We start from the raw sequence: 24,150 nt of genomic DNA, 5'->3' as shown, positions 1-24,150 counted from the left end.
AAAAGCAGGCTAGTTATATGTCCTTATGAACATATAGCATAAAACATTGGATTGTACTATGTGAAATGTGCCCAGCATCTAAAAAGATTAATACGAAAAATAAATACTTACATCGAAAAGCTTGACGGAAGATAAGCCGTACTAGCTACGAACATCCCAGCTCCAAACACTAGGAATGCCAAAGTTAACCGTGCCACATGAACTCCAAATTCTCGACATATACTCCTACATGAATAAAAATAAATAAAGGAAATTAAACTGTTAGTTTTCATATTTAGAAAGGTAAGATTGACTAAAGAAAGAAGCATCCTAAAAACTTTTTTACAAAATGGACTCTAGAGCTGGTTACCTCAGACGTTCCTTTCAACTTACTGATAATCTCAACAGCTAGCACCCTGTCGTCCTCACGAAGTATGTGGAAAGATTAAAAGTGTTTTGGATGCTATTTAGGTTAAAATATATAAAGAAGTGCTCACCTATTTCCTGAAGCCAAAAGAAAAATATATCAGTTGGAATGATTTTTCAAACGTGTCTTTCTGTATTTACGCTTCCGAAATTATCTGGAGTGTGTTCAGTTTTATATATATATATATATATATATAAATTAAAAAATGTGTATGGCATTATCTTGGACCAAGGTGTTCAAAGAAGAGAAAAAAAGCATTAAATCCGTTTTCACGTACCCACTCTGATTCTGGGAGAAGGCAGCAGTTCTCCAGTAGCCAAGTTGGCGGAAATCATAGTGATTGGTACGGCAACTTGGACATTAGTCCCAGGCGTGGTCAGAGTGACTTTAACGGCTGGGATACTGCGGGGTGGAAGGCAACGGGAAACCACCACTCTATTTTCCCAAGTTTGCTGGCAGCAAAAAGAGAACATATGAACAATGGTCTTTCGCAGGTCAAAATGTAGTTCCGGAGGTAAAATATCTCCCCATTCGGATCTCCGGGAGGGGGATGGCTTGGGAAGGACTATTGGACGAGACAGTATTAATGGGGGGAAGACAAACAGAGAAAGAAAGACAAGGAAGAGCAAAAGGTTTAGGATAGGGACATGGAACGTACGTACTATGTTACAGGGAGGAAAATTAGAAAATCTTAAAGAAGAAATGAAACAAAATAATTTAGATTTGGTAGGCGTTTGTGAAGTTAGATAGGAAGGTAATGGGGTATTGAACAGCGAAGGATATAGAATGTTTTACTCAGGTAATGAAAAGGGCGGTCATAATGGCGTAGGAATAATTCTTGGAAAGCGCTTAAAGGAGAAGGTAGTGAAAGTAGAATTTATTGATGATAGAGTTATGATGTTAAGACTTAAAGGGAAAACGAAGGATCTAGTGGTGATACAGACATATGCACCGACGACTTCGCATGCAAATGAAGAAGTAGAGGGAAATTATGAGAAAATAGAAGAAATTATAGATAGGGAGAAGAAGAGTGCATGCATAGTTCTAATGGGAGAAAAACATTCATTTCAATGCAGTTGTGGGAGAAAAACAGGAAGATAGTATCGTAGGCAAATATGGTTTAGGCGAAAGAAATGAAAGGGGAGAGGGACTGGTGAATTTCTGTAGACAGAATTCACTAGTAATTGGGAACACTTGGTTCAATCAGCACAAGAGAAGAAGATATACATGGAAATCACCAAGAGACGGCGGAAGATATCAGATAGACTATGTTATGATTCAGGACAGGTATCGGAATAGCTTAAAGAACGCGAAGACCCTTCCCGGGGATGATATTTTCTCTGATTATAATCTTGTGCTGGCCGAAGTAGATATTCAACTGAAAAATGTAGGCAGAAGAAAAGTAGGTAACAAAGTGTTGAATACTGAAAAGTTGAAAAACGAGGAAATAAGAAATCTTTTCGCTGAAAAATTCGAAGAAAAAATGTTCAAATGAGGAAAGGATAGGCGCAGGTAGTAACGCACGGTGGGAACATATTAAACGTTGCTTACAGCAGGCTGCAGAAGAAGCAGTAGGTTACCGCGAACACAAAACTGCTAAGAAACCATGGGTTACAGAGCAGATGTTGCAGAAAATGAGGGAGAGGAAGATGTGGAAACAGGTTGATACAGAAGAGGGCAGAAAGATGTACAGAAAGTTAAATAATGAATTACGAAGAGAAACAGACAGAGCGAGGGAAGAGTTTTACAAAAGAAAATGCGAGGACATAGAAGAATTAGAAAGAGTTGGGAAATATGAGGAAATGTACAAGAAGGTGAAATCTATGGAATTTCGGAGGAAACAAGGGAGTATTATGATGGCAGTAGAAAATAAGAGTGGGAAGGTAGTCAGCGAGAGAAATAAGGTTATAGGAAGGTGGAAAGAATACGTTGAAGACTTATATAAGAGTAGGGATAGACCGTGTAGCCTAAATGATGAAGTGGAAAATGAAGTAGGCGAGGATGATAAAGGATTTAGTATTCTTCGGGATGAGTTTGGAAAGGCTATATCCGAGATTAGGAATGGAAAGGCAACAGGAATAGATAACATACCAATCGAATTCATTAAAAATATAGGAGACAAGGGAAAGAAAGAATTGTGGCGACTATGCAATGAAATATATGAAACAGGAGAATGGCCAAGAGACTTTCTGAAAACGATCATGATACCGATGGCTAAGAAACCGAACCCAAAGAGATGTGAGGATTATAGAACTATTAGTCTCATATCTCATGCAGCTAAAATTCTGCTCCGAATACTGAACAGAAGGTTATATGGAAGAACAAATAAAGATGTTGAGGAAGAGCAGTTCGGGTTCAGAAGAGGCAAGGACACAAAAGATGCAATTGGATTATTAAGGATAATCGGTGAAAGATTTATAGACAAAGGGAAAGAGGTGTATGTTGTATTTATTGATCTAGAAAAGGCTTTTGACCGCGTGAATTGGGAATTGTTGTTGGGAGTTCTAACAAAGATAGGGTTGGAATGGAAAGATAGAAGACTCATAAGAAACTTATACATAAACCAACAAGTAAGTGTTAGGATAGGGGAAGAACTGACGGAAGAGAGTGCAATTGGAAGGGGAGTTCGACAAGGATGCTGCCTCTCGCCAACACTATTTAATGTCTGTCTAGAAGAGATAGTGAAAAAGAGCCTACATGATGATGATGGCATTTCGGTAGGAGATAGAATGATTAGATGCATAAGATTTGCAGACGATATGGCGCTTGTTGCAGAATCTGAAAAGAAAATCAATAAAATGTTAGAAAAAATGAGAAAGGGCTTTAAAGAATATGGGATGAAAATAAATGTTAGAAAGACAAAGGCCATGGTGATTGGAACGAAGGGGTCGGTGTCAAATATAAAAGTAGGAGGGGAGAAAATAGAACAAGTGAATAGTTTTCGATACCTGGGTAGTATTCTTAGTAATGACATGAAATGCGAACGTGAAATAAAAGCAAGGATAGGAATGGCGAAAGAAGCCTTTAAAAGAAAGAAAAGTCTGTTTTGTGGGACCTTGAACAAAGAGTTGAGGGAAAGACTCATAAAATGCTTCGTGTGGAGTGTTGTACTGTATGGGGCGGAAACGTAGACATTACGTAAAGGTGACGAAAATCGACTGGAAGCCTTTGAAATGTGGGTGCGGAGAAGAATGGAAAGAATTAGTTGGGTCGAGCGGAAAACGAATGAGAGAGTGTTAGAAATGGTGGGGGAGAAAAGAACACTTTTAGATATTATTAGGAAGAGGAAGAGAAACTGGTTGGGACATTGCTTAAGAAGAGATTGTATCATGAGGGACGTCCTAGAGGGTATGGTGGAGGGAAAGAGAGGGAGGGGGCGAAGGAGACTACAATTAATGGATGATATTAAAACAGAAAGATCATACGCGAAGACGAAAAGGTTAGCGGACGACCGTGGAGCATGAAAGCTTCTCAGCTGCGGCAAGTGACCTGCTAATAAAGGCAGAATACCTATGATGATGATGACTCTGATTCACGAATATATATACTTATTAATTCTAACAATAAATCTCCAAGAAAGAATGAGTATTTTGTAGAGCAGTTACTTTCTCTCGTTCACGAAGGGGTAAGAAAGTTAGGTATGCAGTGGACTTAAAATCTAAAAATGTAGAACAGCACACAGTAATGCCTTTTGACTTCAGTTGGTCAAGTTCAGAAATAATGTTTTGTATTCCAAATGTCTAAGTCATCCTACCGTGATGTTCTACCTTTCAGAGTTTTGATTACTATTTATTCTACTGACGTCAAAATCACAACTCTCTTACGTTTCCTATAGTTCCTTTCTTACCATCTTAATGGATTAGAAAAGAAGCAACGATAAAATAACAATAAGTTATAAAATCCAGATTAATATGAAAATCCATTGGCAACATTAGTAAATGCTTCTATGTGAATCACGACACGTTTAAAGATACAAAAAATAATTTAGAATCAAAACAATAGTAGTATCAAATACTTTCTCCATGCTGTTAACAATTTTGTCCATGAGACTGCTACACATATCAATTTTGTCCATAAATGTGATCATTACCAAGAGAAAGAAGGGAAGAAAGCGAAATTTGTTTTACAATTGTGAAACTGCAATAGACATACAAACTATGCGAATCAATATTAAAACAGAAAGTAGTAGGTCTACAACTACTAATTGCAATAGGAAATTAATGTGAGAGATAGAACCTGTTCATTTGACGCTGAATTCACATCAGAAATAGTTTCTCGCTATCTCTTACAATTATTGAAGCCGGAAATTTTACTAGATCTTACTGTATCAAGTTTCAGCAGAAGAATAAAATGAAACCTGTTATTTCGATACTGAATTCATATACAGGGGATGGACAAAAATATGGAAACACCTGAAAAATTGCATATTACCTTTATTAATAGTGAATACGACCACCTTTAGCACGCAGCCTGCAATTGATGGGGAATGGAGAAATACTGGTCGCGTATGGCTGTCAAAGAGATGTTGTACCATTCTTCCGCCTAAGCAGCTGCAAGTTGTAGAGACGACGGTGGTGGGCAGCGGGCTTGCACCTTGGTCTCCAAAACTGACCACAAGAGTTCAATGATATTGAGGTGTGGCAATTGTGGAGACCATAGCAGATGTGACACTCAATATTCGTGCTCATCAAACCAGTCCTGGACGATGTGAGCTGTATGAACAGGAGCTCTGTCATCTTGAAACACGGCATTACCATCTGGGAACAAAGTTTGCACCGTGGTATGCAGCTGGTCATTCAAAATGGTTATGTAGTTCTTGGCAGCGACATGTTCATGCAGGGTAATGATGGGTCCCGCAGAATACCAGGATATGACTGCAAAAATCATCACTGAACTACCGCCATGTTTCACTCTTGGTAACACACTGTAACTCTTTGGTTTCACGCTTGTCCTTGCGTTCTCCACAGGTAAATTCGGCCAGCAGTTGGAAACAATGTAAAGGAAGACTCATCCGACCAGATGACAGTCTTCCACTGCTCCATCGTCCAGTTTTTATGGGTGTTGCACCATTGTCTCCGCATAGTACCATGGTCAACAGTCACGAGAGGTTTGGGAACTGCATATCTGCCATAAATACCCTGCATGTGGTTCTCTTCTCACTGTTTTGATGCTAACAAGGTTTGTAAGCACTGTATTCAGCTCAGCTGTGACTTTGGCGCCGTGGTGATCTCCTGCTTGATCACAATCTTACCCTGTCTCTGTCACGCAACACACACTTGCGTCCATGCCGGTGCTTCGCTGATGCGGTTTTTCCGGAACACTCGTACGCATGATCTTCGAGACTGTGCCTCTTGATACGCCAAACATTTCCAATATTTTCGTCACGGAAACTCCCACCATACGCGCACCTACAATTTGCCCTTTTCGAAACTCTGTCAACTCAGATGTGGTTCATGATAACCTGCACGGACCGGTCGCTGAATTGTAACTGACCCATCTGTTCGATTTCCCCAGTTGTATATCTCACAGGATGTGCCGGTGATTGCAACGACACCTACCATTCACACGCAAATCGTGTTTGAAATGGCTACTTCTTTTATACCAGGTATTTCCATATTTTTGTCCATCTCCTACACGCATATATATATAAACATTTGTCGCCTCCTATTTTCCTTTCCGCCTTTCACTCTATGGAAATTAATATTAGAACCGGGAGTAATGGTAGATTTCCACTATTTCTGGTTCAATATAGGAGTGAAGTTAGATATGGAACCTATTCTTGCGGTCCTGAATCCATATCAAGAATCTGATTCTCGCTATTTATTATCGTTTTTCACTCATGGTGATCAGCGTTGAAATCGGACATTTCCAACTTTTCCGGTTTGAATAGAGATACATACTCGGAATACTGATCATTATTCTGCAAGAAATCATATGAGAAAAAAAAAGAGAGAAAGAGAGAGAGAGAGAAAGAGAGTGAGTGTGTGTGTGTGTGTGTGAGAGAGAGAGAGAGAGAGAGAGAGAGAGAGAGATTTTCTTTTTCCTAAGTGCTACATAGTACTTCATGAATGAATGAGAAAAAAAGCATGTGCATTTGTACACATACAGAAGCAAGAAGCATGTAGTGTTTACTATCCTTTATCACGAATAAGTGAATGTTAGTATGTTTTGCAGGTTAGCGTTGATCTGGTGGTGTTTTATACATTAACAAATAGTACATACTTCATTTTAAACATATAACTCTTTTATTTTCGTTGGAAATCTTTGGTGCAAAATTAGAAGTTATCATGTCCCCAATGTGTTAAATAAATGATTCAAAATGGCCAACTATAGACGCGTATCAAGATTTCCTGAGAAAAGTTATATAGATACTTTAGATTCAGAAGAAAAAGAGCAATTACTAACTTTGGCTCCACAAGAAAAAAAAAGAAAACAAATTTGGAAGAAGGTCACAGTAATTAAAATACGTAATTTGAAAAGAGGAAAGGGGATTCTGATCTAGAAGGAGAACAAACAAATTTAAAAAAAGAGAGAGAGAGAATCCTCTTAGCAAAACGAAAATACTGGTAACTCTAATCTCAATACACTAGGTTTAGAAATATATCTTCAAGAAACGGAGAATGATAAAGAAAAAACAAACACTAATGAAAATCAAGTCAGAGGAGAATACGATGGTTGATTTTGTTGATGGCTGATTCATCGCTAGCATTTATCGAAAGTGCTGTAATAAAAAGGCCAAAGCGAACTCAAACATAACTAAGAGCATCAAAGCAAACGTAATCCAATGGTTCATTAAACAATATATATATATATATATATATATATATATATATATAGATAGATAGATAGATAGATAGATAGATAGATATAAACTGAAGGCACCAATGAATTATTGGGAGTAGAAAACAAAAACTACGAAAAGAAATTGAAAGACTAAAAGAAAAAAAATGATAAAATTACAAGAGAAAGGAAACAATAATACGGAGCAAGGGTCATTATATTCAACAGTGGTGGGTAACCAAGCCAAAATGTTGCAGGAAGTAAAAGAACATCAACAATTCAGCAAACCAAAAACAAGCAGAGGCCTATAATATTTATAAAAGGAAAAGACAATGAAGATGTTTCAAGCTTAAGGAAGAAACTAATCTAAACTGTAAGTCCAAATAGGGAGAGAATAAAAATAACAGGAGGTGAAATCGTTAAGAATACCTAATTAAAGAAATGGACACAGAACAAGACATGGCAAAAACAATCTCAAATAAGAAGCTACAAAAAACTTTGGAAGTAGACAAATCCAGAAAAAAAAAAACTAATAATTATCTACGACATAGGAACAGGATTTAAAGATAAACCCGTGTTCCAAACGCTGATTGAACAAAACTCTGAAAAAATGAGGTAGGAGAAGTAAGAAAAGAAATAAAACCCAGATTTTGCACAGGGCCGAGAAAACAAATACACAAGCCACAGTAAAACTGAAGTGAAATCCGGAATAAAAAAAAATCTTTTATCGATAGACAAAGTGTACTTATGTAACCAGGTCCACGTTAAAGACTTCGTATCAATTCTGAAATGACTTACCTGCGAATAATACGGACATCTCAGCAAGTATTGCAAAGAGGAGAACAGGATCTGCTTCCATTGTACTATGAAAAAACATGATAAGGGCAACTGTGTAAACCAAAACAAACCTAAAATATGTACTCCATGCAAAAGTAAAAAACACAACAAACTAACTCAAACCGGAAAAATCACATTAATGTAAATAAATGCGCAGGGTTCTCTAGTAGAGATGGACGAAATAAGATTGGTCGCAAGTTAAGCTGATGCTGATATAATTTTGATACAAAAAGAAAAAAAGAAAGCACGGACAGTTAAACGACATTCTTCCTCAATACAAATATCTTCAGTCAAGCATTAAAGGAATATAAATTCATAAAATAATATTATCAAACAATATGAAAACATCCTTGTCTCAGGTAATTAGAACTGAATTTCAATTCCCTTCGGAAACAATACTAACAAACAATTCATATATCTACATTCACGGAATCTACATATCATAAGATGCTATATGTCAATGTTAAACTCGCAAACGCAAAATAAAGTTTTTTAACAAATTAAGAAGCAATCTACTTATATTAACCAGTGATAATAGTTTAGAAATTATCACCTAAATCATAACTGACAAACATTATACTTACGATCGTGCTCATTTTATTTATACTAACTTTACTACCTATGTAAATGAAAACAAACCTAAAATATGTATTCCATGCAAAAGTAAAAACAAATGTGAGGCAAAAACAGAGAAAGCATGCGTAATTTACAAACTTACATACGAGAGAACCATTTCTGCATTGTTATTAAATGGATAATACTCTACAAGGACTAACACACAATAAACTTATCTACGAGAGAACTATTTCTGCATTGATATATAAATGGATAATACTCTACAAGGACTAACACACAATAAACTAACTCAAACCGGAAAAATCACATTAATGTAAATGAATGCGCAGGGTTCTCTAGTAGTGATGGACGAAATAAGATAGGTCTCAAGTTAAGCTGAAGGTGAAATAATTTTGATACGAAAAAAAAAAAAAAAAAAGAAAGAAAACACGGACAGTTAAACGACATTCCTCCTCAATATAAATATTTTCAGTCAAGCATTAAAGGAATAAAAATTCATAAAACCATACACAAGAAACGGAAAAATATGGAACATGAAAACAGATGCTGAAAATCCGAAAAATACAGGTTAAAAAACACAAGTGGCAACTATAAATATTAACAAAGACATAAAAATACTAACATAGCGCAAATGGAAGATAGTGGTCCCAATGTCTGGAAATACAAACATGAAACAGAACATGAACTGAAAGTTTTATTTTAGTATATAGCTACTGCCAATTCAGTATGAACGTAAAACCGTTTATATAAAAATATAACAACACATGTAAAATATATAAAAATAATGATATCATTATATGTGCAGAGTCAAATTCAAAATTCTAAATGACATAGCAAAAAGAGAAAAGGCAGAACTGATAGAAGATTTTATAAATGAAAGTGCCCTAACGATAATAAACTAAGAAGGTGAACCGCAGACATACAAAACCAAGCAAGAGACTGAGTCGAATATAAATGTTACCATAACAACGGAAAGAATAAGTAAAAGAAAAGTAACTGGTAAGTCCCAGATGCAGCAACAGGCAGCGACCACAATGCTTTTCTTTCTGACATAATGGAAGCAATAATTCTTTAATAAGAGGTAGCTAATAATGAACAGCTAAGATACAATCCAAACAATTTAAAGTGAAAAAAGTTTTGAAAAACTGTAAGTTTACCACAAACAAAGCAAAATACAAATTTTAACTTTCTCGCAACAAAGGTGGAAACATCGATTATAGAGACAATAAAGAAAACGATAAAAATAAAGAAATCAGAACCAATGAATAAACAAACATTTTGAACCAACAGTCTAAGGAAATTGAAACAAAAGACTAGAAATCTACGAAAACATATCACAAACCCAGTCGTAAGGGAAACTACATTTAAAAAACAGGAAAATGAAACAAAAATACCAAGAAAAATAGAGAAACTAAAAAGGAAACATGGAGCAATTACGTTAAAGATTAGTTAAACATCGACACATGAGGTGAAACCTACAAAATAATTAAGAACAAGATTTCCAAAACAATCCTCCAAAAGCCGGATGGCACCTTCACGAAAGGATGGAAAGATACGATGCAATAACTTATAGACGCAATAAGTGCTTTAATAGAACATGTAGATTAGGGAAAATCAGAAAAATATCAAATGATAATATTTTTGGACATTAACGGACCTTTTGACAATCTTCAGTGGCTCATGCTATACGAAGAACTAAAAGATTTGGAGTAGATAGAAAATTATACAAATTAATACTCGACTATTGCAAGAACAGAAAGGTAAATTACAAAACACCAGGATTGCACATAGGAAAGGAGGTAACGCGACGATACCCACGAGGATCACGTTGTGGACAAATAATGTGGGATATAGTAATCCAGCCCTGCTTTGAGATATTAGACAAACTCAGAGAAACAAAAGGAGTCGTGGGCTACGGCAAAGCAACAATTACAGATGCGTTCTCTAGAAGAAGTTTGGAACAGAAAGGAAACAAGATACTTAACATAGTACATACCGTAAGTGGAACAAAAATAATAAACTGAAACTATCCTCGAATAAGACAAAATTTATCACAGAGGCAAACTTTTAACAATAGTAAAACGGGACTTTAAAATACCAGCCAACGTATTACAAACAAACCACTTGGTTTAACAGCTCATTTTGTGGGCCTAAGCCTGCTCCAGCGCCATCCGCTAGCGACCGGCTGAACTACATCCAGTCTAGCGGCGAGCACATGGTCAGCGCGCTGCGACACCCTGTCCCTAACAGGCGCATCAGGAGCTTTCTAGGCCTAGTGGCCGTCACGTCTTGTTTTCACGTGACTCCACATATTTTGCCTCATGACGCTGGATGGACGCCGGAAATTGGGAAGCACCGGACGGCAATCTAGCGGGACCACACGGACATGAGTACAACGCTCTAACCACTAAACTACGGTGACCCCTTAACAATAACATACGGAGCAGGTATATGGGTACATCACATCTTTGCTAACGTTAAAATGAACCAAAAATTATAAAAAGTGCAGAGGTGTGTACTAGTTAGAACTCAAAAATAATCTCAACATTATAGATAGAATCCCTTCAAATATTAACAACAGAAGAGCCAATCGAATACCAGTTCTTAAGATACGCATAAAATACTGGTTTAAGAAGAAGAAGTATACTAAACTTACTGAAATAACAGAAAAAATACCCAAAACAAAGGAAAAACTAGATGGAATAAATGTAAAATAGCAACGAAATTGGGAAACCACACACAAGGATGCAAAATTAAAAGAACTTTCCCAACACTACAAATAAGAAACGAATCAGGACAAATTTCAGAAGAGACTATCGAATCTCTCTCGGGTCATGGCCCTTTTAGAAGTCATCTGAAAGATTACGGATGATCTATGTGATTGTGGACGACAACAAACATCAAAACATGTATTATAGAACTGTGAGGAACTACGTCTAAAAGAAGAAATTGTCACGGAGAAACAAACTGAGAAACCTTAATATGCTAGAAATTCTAACAAACGAAGGAAACCTAAATGATTTACAAATTACTACTAAACACATGATCGAGTAACTTTGAAGAAAAAATTAATTACGAAAAGATGATAATCAGAAAGAAGAAATAAAACTAAAGAATTTTAAACAGTCTGACCAATCATGAAATTCAACTGAAATTACAATCACTGATCAGTTCTGGAATACCAAGAATTATATTTCTTCACTTTCAGATTTTATGTTATGTGTGAATGTAATCATGTCGTAAAATAAATTAAAAGAACTGGAAAAAAACCCTCAAATAAGGGAGAGAAACAAACAAATTGTAGGCAAAATATATAAAGATAAAATACTGTATATCGTCAATTGTCATAAGTATGTAAGTTTTTGTTGTATATAAAACATAAAAAAGAGCGCTTGTTGCTATCTACTACCATTTTTGTTCTATTATGACCAACGTTGAAACCGAAAACGTTTGATTTCTACCATTTTTTGCTAACGGAGGAAATGGAATCTATACTTGGGACGTCGGATAGCTTCCAAGAAACCTCTTCTCGATATCATTTACCTTTTTGCAATGATACCTGTCGAGAAACAGGCAAATTGACAGACAGACATAGCCATTCTATAAGACTTCCAATACTTATGCATAAGATAGTTCGAAATTACTTAATACTATATTAATTATCATAACCATCACTGCTATCTACTGTAAATACTTCAGGCGGCACTGGAACAGGAAAACTTTTACCATGTGGAATGAGCTTTTAGCTGATTGCAGATCTGGGTATTGATCTCATTTTTTGTTCTTGGATTATTTCCTTTACATCTGGAAGACAAAAGTAGCAGTCGTGTGATCACGTGATTCAAACCACAACATTGGTGCAACGAATAGTACACACTTTATGAGAACCATGTAATCATTCCCTTAGATTCACTGCACAGGATTTACAGGAAATTTCGGTGCCCAGGGTTTACCTATGTCGACCTTCGATGAAAAATATAATTCATACACTTTTCTACCAACAGATTTTACTCTCCTGAACTTCGGCCATACACATAAAAGAAGTTATCACAATTGTTCTTAAACTTCCTAGGTACTATCAGAAATGTAGCACTCTATTTTCACAACAGGAAACAACGTTGTAATTGTTAGCAACTTCACAATGAAATATCCAGACGTTAATGTCGCAAGAACACAACTTTCAATGTTTTCTACCTGCTATAGCCCATTACAACACTAAAATGAAGTTCACCATACGAACAAGCAAGAAAGTAAACATGTAATATTAATGCTCAATTGTTTCAACGACGTCTGGTGTTGCCAAGTGAGGGTACGTAAATTTCCCTCCGACAGTCATTTTTCCCTTCTTTCCTGTAAAAGTTTCTGAACTTTTCGCCTGTGACGAGGAAAGGGAGGACAGAGGTATTTTATTTTATATAACTGAACGTTTGTGTTTAATATATTGAAGTATACGAATAATTATGACTAACATTATTATAATCAGGAAACGTTTTTAAAATTTCTCCTAGTTACTTTCAGCAAATTGAAAATTCCAATTACATTTCTCAGTTTTTTTTCTAAAAAATTGAGACTGATTCCAGAAAACGAATATCATTTTCGAATTCGGCAGGAAAAAAATCCTTTCAGAATCACTTAATACTTTTCAGGAAAGAAATCCAGTGTTCGACAGTATTATGGTTTAATGGGAACGTCAGCAGGTCAGCGAGGAACTTTACATTTAAATTGTGGCTTTCATCTATTATGAATATTTGACCGTACGGTTTGATTTCTTGTTGTAATTCCTATTTACTATGCTTTTTCTTACGGTTCCACATTTATGAATAGATCACTTCAAACAATGGATCACAGTAAAGCAAGATACATCATGCATAATTCTACTCATAAGTCTGTTCTCCTGCAAACCATTAACACAAAACACGAACATGCATTTTCTAATATAATTCAAGTTAACTTACTTGTAGAAGTACACTTCACATAATGCACAAAGAAGTCCTAACAGACATCGACAAAAATAGAATATCAGAAGTCGATTTGGCTGCAGCACATGGTGGTAAATCCAGGCGGGAAGGACATGAATCAGCAGATAAGAATACGATCGTAAGGCGTACTGAGGGCTATATTCCCACGTTTGAAATCCTTTTCCAAACAACAAATAGTGTGTCTACAAACAAGAAAGAAAATCATACGTGTGGAATGAGGAATTTGAGCACTTCACAGTTACTCAAGAAAAAAATTATTAACAATTATAACAACAATAATAATATGCGTCCTTCAAGCTTAACGAATCAGATAATCAATTTATCAATTTAATAGTTTCTCTTGTACATACCTATAATTGTTCACATCATACACAAGTCAATCCAATATACCCAGAAAGTTGTTTTGACTATTGTGGTACTCTTAAGGAATGCAGCACCCTCTAATGCGAGAGGATATATACCATTAACGAAGTCTGCAAGTACCAGCTGAATCATTTTTATGCATATAGCTATATGCATAAAAATGATTGATTTATAAACACGCTCCAATTTTGATGTTTTTAATGTGAACTAGAATTGATTGTTGTGTTTCTGTGTGTATGGGTTATCAGAGGCGCTGACTGAAAACAGAATGACATGTTAGAAGAAAAAGAACACTGATCTGTGCACATCTGTTGCAAGTAAGAATATACCTAATCTGGCCATAAATACTGTTACAAAGGAAAAAGTGAAAATCACGAATATGGTGATAGTTATCAGTAATATGCATACTGGATGTGGCAACATTTGCATAAACAGGCCTCCCAGCAGGACATTGAAAACATATAGGACAGTTTGGTTTCTACAATAAAATATTATGTTCTGAAGCACAGAAAAATATAAATGTATTGTAAGAAAAGGCTTCCCTTCAACCGCCAACCTTCCAAGACTTTTCCAGTATTCATTGCAGATTTTCCGGGGTACCAACAATTTTGACTACAATGCACAAACACAAATTAGTAATGCAACTGGAAGTATTATTTCTTTAAGGATACCACCTCTCCATACATTCTGAATTACACTTTTCACGTTACTTTTTCTTTTGTTTTTATAAGTTTTGTGCAAACACTAGAATTTGAACGAGGCTTTGAGAATGATAAAAACACTAAAACATGCAGCTTCAGTATTGTTAGAATTTAGAATATATTCGCACTACCTCAGAAGAAAAAGAAGTAGTTAACTCTTATTTATAGGATTACCATGGCATTTAACACTTTTTACATGTCGTTATTTATACACAGTTTTGAATACACGCAAAAATATTAACTATTTCTCTACCTTTCTACTATTCTTCTAGTTTTTTTTTATTTACAGATGAACTTTATTTTGACAATATTTTTCATTACTTTGTATTTTCTAATAAAAAAAAAAGAATGATAACTTATTCTCTGTAATGAAGTATTTGAATCTAATTAAACATTGAATTATTTGATCAACGTATTTCCTTCTAAAATAAATAATGTAACAGCATTTCATTCATCATGCTCTGCAAATTATATATACACTTCTAACAACTGTTATACAACATAAATTTCAGGACATTTCCAGTATTTTCACCATTTTCTTGCTTTCCATAACTTTTCCAGGGCATTTCCACGACACACTTTTGTTTCCAGGTTTTCCAGGACGCATGTGGGAACCCTGCATATGTACAGCACTATCAGAAGGCGTTGGAATATGTTGGTGAACACCAACACACCTCCATGCCTAGCCAATACTGCTGCACACATACTGCTGAAAGAAAATGCTAACACAGCTTGCGTTATGAGAAACTAGAGCATGGCAAGGTTTCTTAGCTAAGCTTCATAGGGGAAGACTAAGCACATACGAAACAAAGAAAGAAAGAAAAAAAGAATGGACATGGAAGGATAAGAAAAAACAAATTAAAAAATAATAGGATTAGTGACTAGTCCCTCAGCAAAAATAAATGCTAAGATAGATTTAGCATATTGCTAATGTGTAGCAATTTAGCCCTTGGTCTGTATTTTTAATAATTCAATCACTAAAAAATATAGAAAATAAAGGACAAGATACAAAAAATAGGACATATATAGGACAGATATAGACAAATTTCCAAAATGTAGGAAAAAAATAGGAAAATAGAACAGCTGGGAGCCCTGCATAAATTGTATTTCCAAATGTCAGCCGTTAGCACGTAGAAAGGATCGGAGTCTAGTGAGTCACTCATTTATTGCAGAGGAAATGTAGCCAATGCAGCAAAATTATCAATGCTTCAAACTGTCAACTGTGGGGTAACTCCTCTTGGAGGAAATATTCTCAAGCCCTGCTCACAGTTTGTAATCCATGGGATTAAGGTCAGGCCTGCTGTAGGGTCAGTCATCAGTGGATATGAAGTCACGCACATTGTGCTCCAATCATTCTTGCGTTGACTTCATCTTGTGAACAGGAGCAGAATCTTGCTGGAAAGTTCAATGCGTCGTTCTGAGGAAGGTGGTCAAGTCCGTCACTGTAGGCTCCAGCTGGTACACCCGAGCACCGGTTTTCATGCCTTTCTCACCAAAATGAAAACGTGTGGCAGTACCAATGTATCTTACTCCCATCACACCATGACTGACGCGGGATGATGACCGGACAGAGAAACCGAACAGGAAAGCTTATAAGTAATTGAAATGTTAATAAACATATGACTAAAATAAATGAAACATTACTAAAACATTTACTAAGAATAGTCTCTGTAAGTAATATGTAGAAAATAGACAGAAATAATGAACGTAAACTATTAGTTGTTGATTAAAAGTGTTGCAGAAATAGCTCTCAACCAAAGTAGAAAATTCACCTTTGCTATATAAAACTAATATTTTACAAAAATAACTGCAGAAAAGTAATTTTGATAATATTTACCAAGCAAACATAGGTTAATGGTTAGCCTTGACATTTCGTAATTTGGAGTCTCCAAGTTCAAATTTTGATAGCAACCATCCTGACTGGTGATTTTGCAGTATCACCAGGCTAATGTTGGGATAGCTTTTATGCATACACCTTCGCAAACGTTCGTTCTTTTGTTATTAATATTCCAGTGTAAAATGGCCGTTTTGCTACATCGGAAATATTTTTAATAAAAAATAAATAAAATATATATTATGTATAACACAATCACTGTGATATTTTTTTCAAACATATTCATACGGGTTACACAGCAACTAATGTGTCTATCTTCACAATGTAACCTCCTTTTATCTTTATGCACTTTTCCGAGCGACGTCAGCTTCAGAAGTCCCTCCTGGACCCAATTGTTCGGAGTCCCACAAATGTCTGGACCGCTTGTTCAAGTTCATAAGCATCTGCAAACCAATCACCATGCAGAGTTTATTCATTGCCCCAAATAGGTGATAATCGCTAAGAATCAAGTCCGAATGGTAGGGAGGGTGTGACAGCACTATAAACTTTAGTAATCATCGTTTCCTGGCTAGTGTGAGGATGCATTATCATGTTGCAGAAGCCCATTTTTTCCGTTTGCCCATTTTTCTGGCCGCTTCCTTTGAATGGCACGACGTAAACATTTGGAGGTCTCCACATACGTTACACTGTTAATAGTGACTCCATCTTCCAGTCAGTTGATCAGGATAATACCTTTCGTGTCCCAGGACACTAGAGCCATACACTTCCAAGCTGAAGGTGATGTTCAAAATTTCTTTCACGGTAGACTGTCATGGCGTTTCTACTGTATTGATTGCTGTTTCGTCGTCAGCTCCTGGTAACGGAGCCAGGTTTTATCACCAGTTACAAGCCTAAACATGAAATTTTCGGGATCATGATCATGGCGTTGAAAAAAAAAAAATACTGCACACGTCCACATGACACTGTTTTTGCTCTGCAGACAAGGGATAATCATATTCTACAGACAAAAGTGTTCTTCCTATATCCACTTAACTGTACAACAGCTGTAGTGTATGCTGTAATGCATAGTGTGAAGGATATTATAGTACAATAAAATATGAAGATTATTAAATGCATACCGAAATTCAAAAATAAGTTATTTAAACTTGTATGTCACAAAAAGTATTACAATATTAATGAATATTTAAGTGATACTATGTAAAAAAAAAAAAAAAAAAAAGTAATACCATTTATACTTAAATATCTCAATATTAATGACAATTTCTATGTACTGGTCCCTGACTGATTATGGACTAAATTGGATGAATGAAGATATGATATGATATTGTGATAGTGCATCATATTGTATCATTCAAATGAGTAGAACGCCTGGTGGGTTGAATGATCACGTTATGTGCGTTGTTCTATATTATGTGTTCCTGAGTTCTAGCAATGTGTTTGTGGAAAAAAAAAAAACTCGAATGTGGAAGATGGGTGCTTTAGATGTGGATAAAATAGACATAGAAGTATTCACTCACGGGTGGATCCAGAACTCTCTTGAGCGGGAGACACAAGTGTCCAAGAATACATTAATTAAATTTCCTACATTTTCTCGTATATACAATAACTGTGTGTGTGTACGTTAACTTTCTCTTTTTGCTGCTAAGTTCAACTTGGGATATCAGTTTTCAAGTTTTGGTATTCCCATAATTTGATATCATAAACTAATTTCTATGTAAATCCATTTGGTAGATCTTTACTTACATTATTGTTTATTAACAGACATGAATAGTTTCGTTATACTCTAGAAAATATTTCGCATACACTACATAACACTGTAGATGGATGGTAATTTTTTAACGTTCCAAAACTGAAGTTTAAAAATGTAGTGAAAATAAGTTATTTTTTTATGTTAATATCTTTAACATGAAACTGCTTAAATTGATTGATCCGTTCTCTGCTCTAATCCGGGATGTACTTGAACTTGAACCCACAAAGTGCGGGTGATGTATATATTTTCTGAAAGCTTGGGTCAAGGTAAGATCAAAACCGGTTACCAAAATTGGGGAGGTCTCATGCACTCTGCTTGGGGGCAGCACTTTACTTATTTTTATTAAAATCTTTAAGCGTGTCTATAGAGTCCGTTGCAACCCCGAAAAATCTGAAACGGTGAGACAGATATGAAAACAGAAAAACAAGTCTTTCATCATTTCAAAAGTACAATGTATCAATGTAAAATAAATTGTCCCAGGGTCCCCCGCAGAGTCCCAGACGGGGTCCAACTCAAAATTTTTAAATGGAAAGGGGGATCAACTTGCATAAAAGTTGGTGTTAAATGAAAGAAGATAAATCAAGACTCGACTCTTTACGACAAGTCTGTGCAAAATAGCTATGGGTCAAAATTTCAACACAATCTTCATTGCAAAGTTTATGGTCACTCGTTTGAATCTCAAACGGTGGGATAGGTGTAAAAACAAAAACATGGATATGTTATTATTTCAGAAGTATAATGATTCAAAGTAAATAAATGTTCCAGGGTTCCTCGCAGGGTTCCAGATGGGGGTCCAACTCAAGATGTTGAAATGGGCAAGGGGTTCAAGTCGTGTATCATATGAAAGCTGATGTTAAGTGAAAGATGATGAAACAAGTTTCGACTGTTGTTGATAAGCCTGTGAAAAATGGCGGTGCATGTCAACACAAGCATCATTGAAAAATCTATGCCCACTCCTATTAATCTGAAACGGTGAGACAGGTGTGAAACAAACACACACACACACACACACACACAAAAAAAAAAAAAAAAAATAGAATCTTTCAACACGCTTGTGTTGACATTTTGACCCACAGCCATTTAGCACAGGCTTACCATAAAGAGTCGAGACTTGTTTCATCATCTTTCACTTAAGATCAGCTTTCATACAATACTCAACTTGAACCCCTTTCCCATTTCAACATTTTGAGTTGGACCCCGTCTGGGACTCTGGAACATTTTTATTTATTTATTTTTAACTCTGAATCATTATACTTTTGAAATATTGACATATCCGTGCTTTTGTTTTTTCACCTATCCCACCATTTCAGATTCATACGAGTGGCCATAGACTTTGCAATGAAGATTGTGTTGAAATTTTGACCACAGCTATTTTGCACAGACTTACCGTAGAGAGTAAAACTTGATTTATCTTCTTTCATTTAACACCAACTTTCATACAATATGAAAGTTGACCTCCCTTCCTATTTAAAAATTTTGAGTTGGACCCCGTCTGGGACCCTGGGACAATTTATTTTACATTGATACGTTGTACTTTTGAAATGATGAAAGACTTGTTTCTCTGTTTTCATATCTGTCTCACCGTTTCAGATTTTTCGGGGTTTCAACGGACTTTATAGACACGCTTAAAGATCTTAAAGAAATGAGTAAAGTGCTGCCCCCAAGCGGAGTGTATGAGACCTCACCAATTTTGGTAATCGGTTTAGATCTTACCTTGACCCAAGCTTTCAGGAAATATATACATCACCCGCACTTTGTAGGTTCAGGTTCAACTATTCCTAGTAAGAGCTCAACACTGTTATTCACAAGAAATTCTGCTACTGATGGTAACGCGAAACAAGATAAACTTAATAATCAATCATTACTAGTTGTTCCCCTCATTTCACTACAAACCACTATATAGTAACTTATTTGTAAATAAGTTTGACAGTAATAGTTTATATAAAACCTCTGTATAATTTAATTTCAAGTCACATGCTTTTATTTTTAAATATACGCATATGTCTGGCCAGTTTGGAAAAGTTAATAATGTTCATTTACTTTGACACCGGGGATGACGGGGCGCAACATCTCAATCAACTTTTTTAAATTTGTTGCACATGTTAGCCCTTTTACCTTGTACGGTTTATATTTCTTTATTCTTACGCAAAATAATAGAGAGTTCGGAGGGTGGTGCAAAATATACTGTTGTTATTTTCGCGGCGGATGTGATTGTCGAAACAGAGTGGGGGAGGAGCTGATTGAGTTCCTCCGTCACTTGCTCCGCAGTGGCACGACGGTTCTGCGTGACAATGCGCTTTAGTACCCGGCGTGACCTGTCACTCATGATTTTCTTCCGCCCATTGTTCCGCTTCCCCGATGTGGTTTTCCCGTGTGTTGTGTAGGCCAGGGTTGGCAAAAACCATGGTTTTTATTAAAAAAACAAAAAAAAACGTTTTTTTTGGTTTAAACCAGGTTTATATGGTTTAAATAATTTGCTCTATATATTCATATCATATATGGACAGAAATAAGTTTGTTTCGCCTTGATGTTATTATGCAACAACCAGGTTATGCTGGAAGGGGTCACATAAGCTTAAAACGGAATAAAAACCGCTTCTCGAGTTACATCCGAGAGAAATTGTCCTCCATTTGAACTCGGAACCAGGACTAATTGGCCACAAATGCGATACGTCTGCCGACTCACTTACGAAGGAATCCTGTTAAAAAAAAATACGTTGTACTGATCTTTACATGCTTCTTAATATAACTGTCAAGAGTCATTTCAGAAGGACAAAAAGATAAACAGTTGCACAAGTGAAACCATTACACAGAATTACATATGAACAATTTCAAAATACTACGGAGTACAGAAGAACTAATTTAGTTCAAGTTAGTTAACAACGACTTTTATTGGTCCAAATCAAAGAAATACACCGACTTAATCTGCATATCAATAAGAAAAGTGAATAAAGATACGAATTATTTGAGTCCACTTTGGCTCAGACTCATTTATACATAAATAGATACAAAGATACTTATTTCACTAAATGCCTCTCGTGGGGTCTGTATGCCCCCCCTTCCCCCCCCCCCACACACACACAAAAAGTACAGCATTTTCGATGTATTTTATCAATAATAAACATTGAAACGAAACAATATTTAGAATTTTTCTTCGATTGCAATTACATAACAATAATAACAACTACAAAAAATCACAAAATAAACATTCATAAACTTATAAAAAAAAAAAAGTTGCTTTTGTAGTATAATCTTTTTGAGTAATGAATGGGGAATTTAGGTCTGAATATAATACGAATAATATACGGGAGTGAAACGTGATAACCCACATCAACATTTTACAAACACTTACACTTTTACGAATTTTTTTTTTGTTTTTTGGTTTAAACCATGGTTTAAACCAGCCAACCCTGGTGTAGGCCGTCATCACCTTCGACACTGTCCCACGCGACACACCTAACACAGTAGCCACTGCCGTCACACTCACTCCACATAACCGCGCACCAACAATTTGCCCTCTTTGAAAATCTGAGAGGTCTCCCATTTTACACTACCTCCGTCTGCTGCAGATACTGGACACTGCTGTTCCACTGCGCCTGACGTAGTATGAAGACCGACCTAACACACCACCACCAGCGGTCCGGCGCTGCGGGAGCCACGACACCACTGCTAACCTATACATCTGACGTGTTGCCAACTACAAATGTTTCCATTTTTCTGATCACCATCTGTATTTCAGGGAGAATATGTAACGTGAACATTTCATTAGCAAATGTAGCAACTGATCAAAATTAATAATGCCAAAAGTAGCCTATTTTGCTTGCTAGAACCTATTTTTGGTGGAAGTTCCTATATCATTTTTTCTTTTTCTTTTCTTTTATTTTCTGAGGTGTTTGAATACTTCGGAAGGTTTTACACAATGCTGGTTATTATACATATATATTTGTCCTGTTTGGTACGGAAAAAAGTTTATTATGAAGAAAATGGTCTGCAGAGATCTTTCTAGAATGTCTGTTATTAGTTGTAGTAGCTGACTTGATTTTAACATTTTATTTAGCAGCGAGGCTATATGAGACATAGACTTACAGCTGAACGTGGAATCCGAAACGCATGAGCTCCCGCCGAGAATCGAACTCCGTTTTTAGAAAAAATTATCTGACCGCACAGCCAGTTCTTATCCGTTCGGGTTGCAACAGACCCTATTATTATGCTGATATTGGGAAGCAGTGATGAAACTGGTTAAGAATTTCGTGATCTGGAAGCAGTCACATTCGTGTCCTGATCAAAGCCCTGCAAACCCAGGCCCGAATCTCGAGCCGGGCAGAGAACGTGCCGGGCACAAACGGGCTGGACCCTAAACTGGCCGGGCGTAACCGGCCTGAGAACAACCAAGTTGATAAGTCAAGTCAATCCTTCAATATGCAATGGAAAATGAGATATGTGTCGTCATAATATTGCAATGTCTATTTGTCCTTCTCGAATGGGAAAATCGTCTGAAAAGTTACCCAACACCTCATTTTTATATCAATAAATAACTTAAATAAAAAAAATAACAAGACAGTAACAATACTATTAATCTATATTTACATAGTATATAAATGAAAAACACGTTGTTTATCATAACGAAAAATGGCTGAACCGTTTGAAATGAATTTTATTAACATAGTTAACACCTACCTCGGACTGGGTTGTTGTCACGCCATTTTTATTGAAATGCGTATCCTAACAGAGGAGAGGGAGTTAAAATGTATGCCAAAAATAGAATCTCTCACGTTTGTGAGATGAAATTTGATACATAAATTCCTTATTTAAAACGAGTGTGCACGTGTCCGACCGTGTTTAGAAATTTCGGTACTAAGTGGAGAAGAGAGGCAATTTGTGTAATTTTTGCTCAATTTTTAAGAATGATGACATCCAGGTTGTGTCTTGTCTTCACAGCAAAACGGATGAAGCACTTGAAATTATCTTTATACGGTATTTAGCATTTGGTCCAGTCGAATTTTTATTATTCATTAACACATATATCGTAAGAGGAACAGATGAACATAAACACCTTATCTTAAAATATGTGAGCCCATCTTCCGTTGTCCTTACAAATCCACTTTTGAGGGAAAAATGGGGCAAGTTTCAAATAAGGCGGTCAATATGTAAAAGTGACGTCGTGATTGTCTGTCCGATTATCACGGGAAATCAAATCAACCGTTTGAAATAAATATTTGAATACATTTAGTACTTGGAAGAAAATGGTTAGCTGATGTCCACTGGAAACTTGACTAAACTTCGATACAATTTAGAGGATAGCCAACTATCCTAAATCTAACATTGCAGGTGGAAGTAAACACGACGAAAGAAGTAATAGCGGATTAAAATTTAGCATTACAAGTCACTGAAAAACAAAATGTGATGCGCAAACGAGAAAAAAAAAGAGAGAGAGAGAAAACATAACGTTGCCGACGACAACACACTGCATGGTGCTTATCGAAAGCCCCATAAACGCTATTTATTAGGTCATTCTTCAGATTTGGATAGCAAGAAGTAAAACTATTTCTTTGTGCTAATATGCCTGTCAAAATGAAATGTTATATTTCTGCAAAATTTGCTTTTCTCACATGATTGCATATTAAAAAAAAAAAAAAAAAAAAAACTTCTATTGTGGTAAAGAAAACAAAACCATATGACAAGCTGGATTCGATCTGAAGACCCCATGATCTTTACTACATGTTGTTATTCTTTACATCAGAGGGACATTGTTTGCAATGACACTGATACATTCGTTTTTTTACTCTTTAGGTTTTTCGTAGAATACATGAAAAAGAAAAACGTTTTTCGCTTAGGAATACTGTTTTAACTGATCAGAAAACAGCAATCTATTGGTGAAATGATATGGGGTAAAGTGTAGCATGTTGGTTTCGCGTCATCGATAAC

The 24,150-nt window shown here is 36.0% G+C and overlaps 1 protein-coding gene across 4 annotated transcripts in view; it reads right to left on the bottom strand.

Annotated features, from left to right (window-relative positions):
• The window catches only part of Alg9 (alpha-1,2-mannosyltransferase Alg9), a 242,119-nt gene that overhangs the window by 173,566 nt on the left and 44,403 nt on the right, over positions 1–24,150 (bottom strand). For all 4 annotated transcript variants that reach the window (XM_081769334.1, XM_081769336.1, XM_081769337.1 and 1 more), the window contains 2 exons: positions 13,555–13,760; positions 112–225 (listed from right to left, as the gene is read on the bottom strand). In XM_081769334.1, coding sequence (XP_081625460.1) covers positions 112–225; positions 13,555–13,760 — 320 coding nt within the window. The remainder of the gene's footprint in view (positions 1–111; positions 226–13,554; positions 13,761–24,150) is intronic.

This window comes from Thermobia domestica, chromosome 8 (genome assembly GCF_964235325.1).
Source record: "Thermobia domestica chromosome 8, izTheDome1.hap1.1, whole genome shotgun sequence".
NCBI lineage: Eukaryota > Metazoa > Arthropoda > Insecta > Zygentoma > Lepismatidae > Thermobia > Thermobia domestica.
Note: the sequence above shows the minus strand (reverse complement) of the source record. Positions and strands in the feature narration are given on the sequence as shown.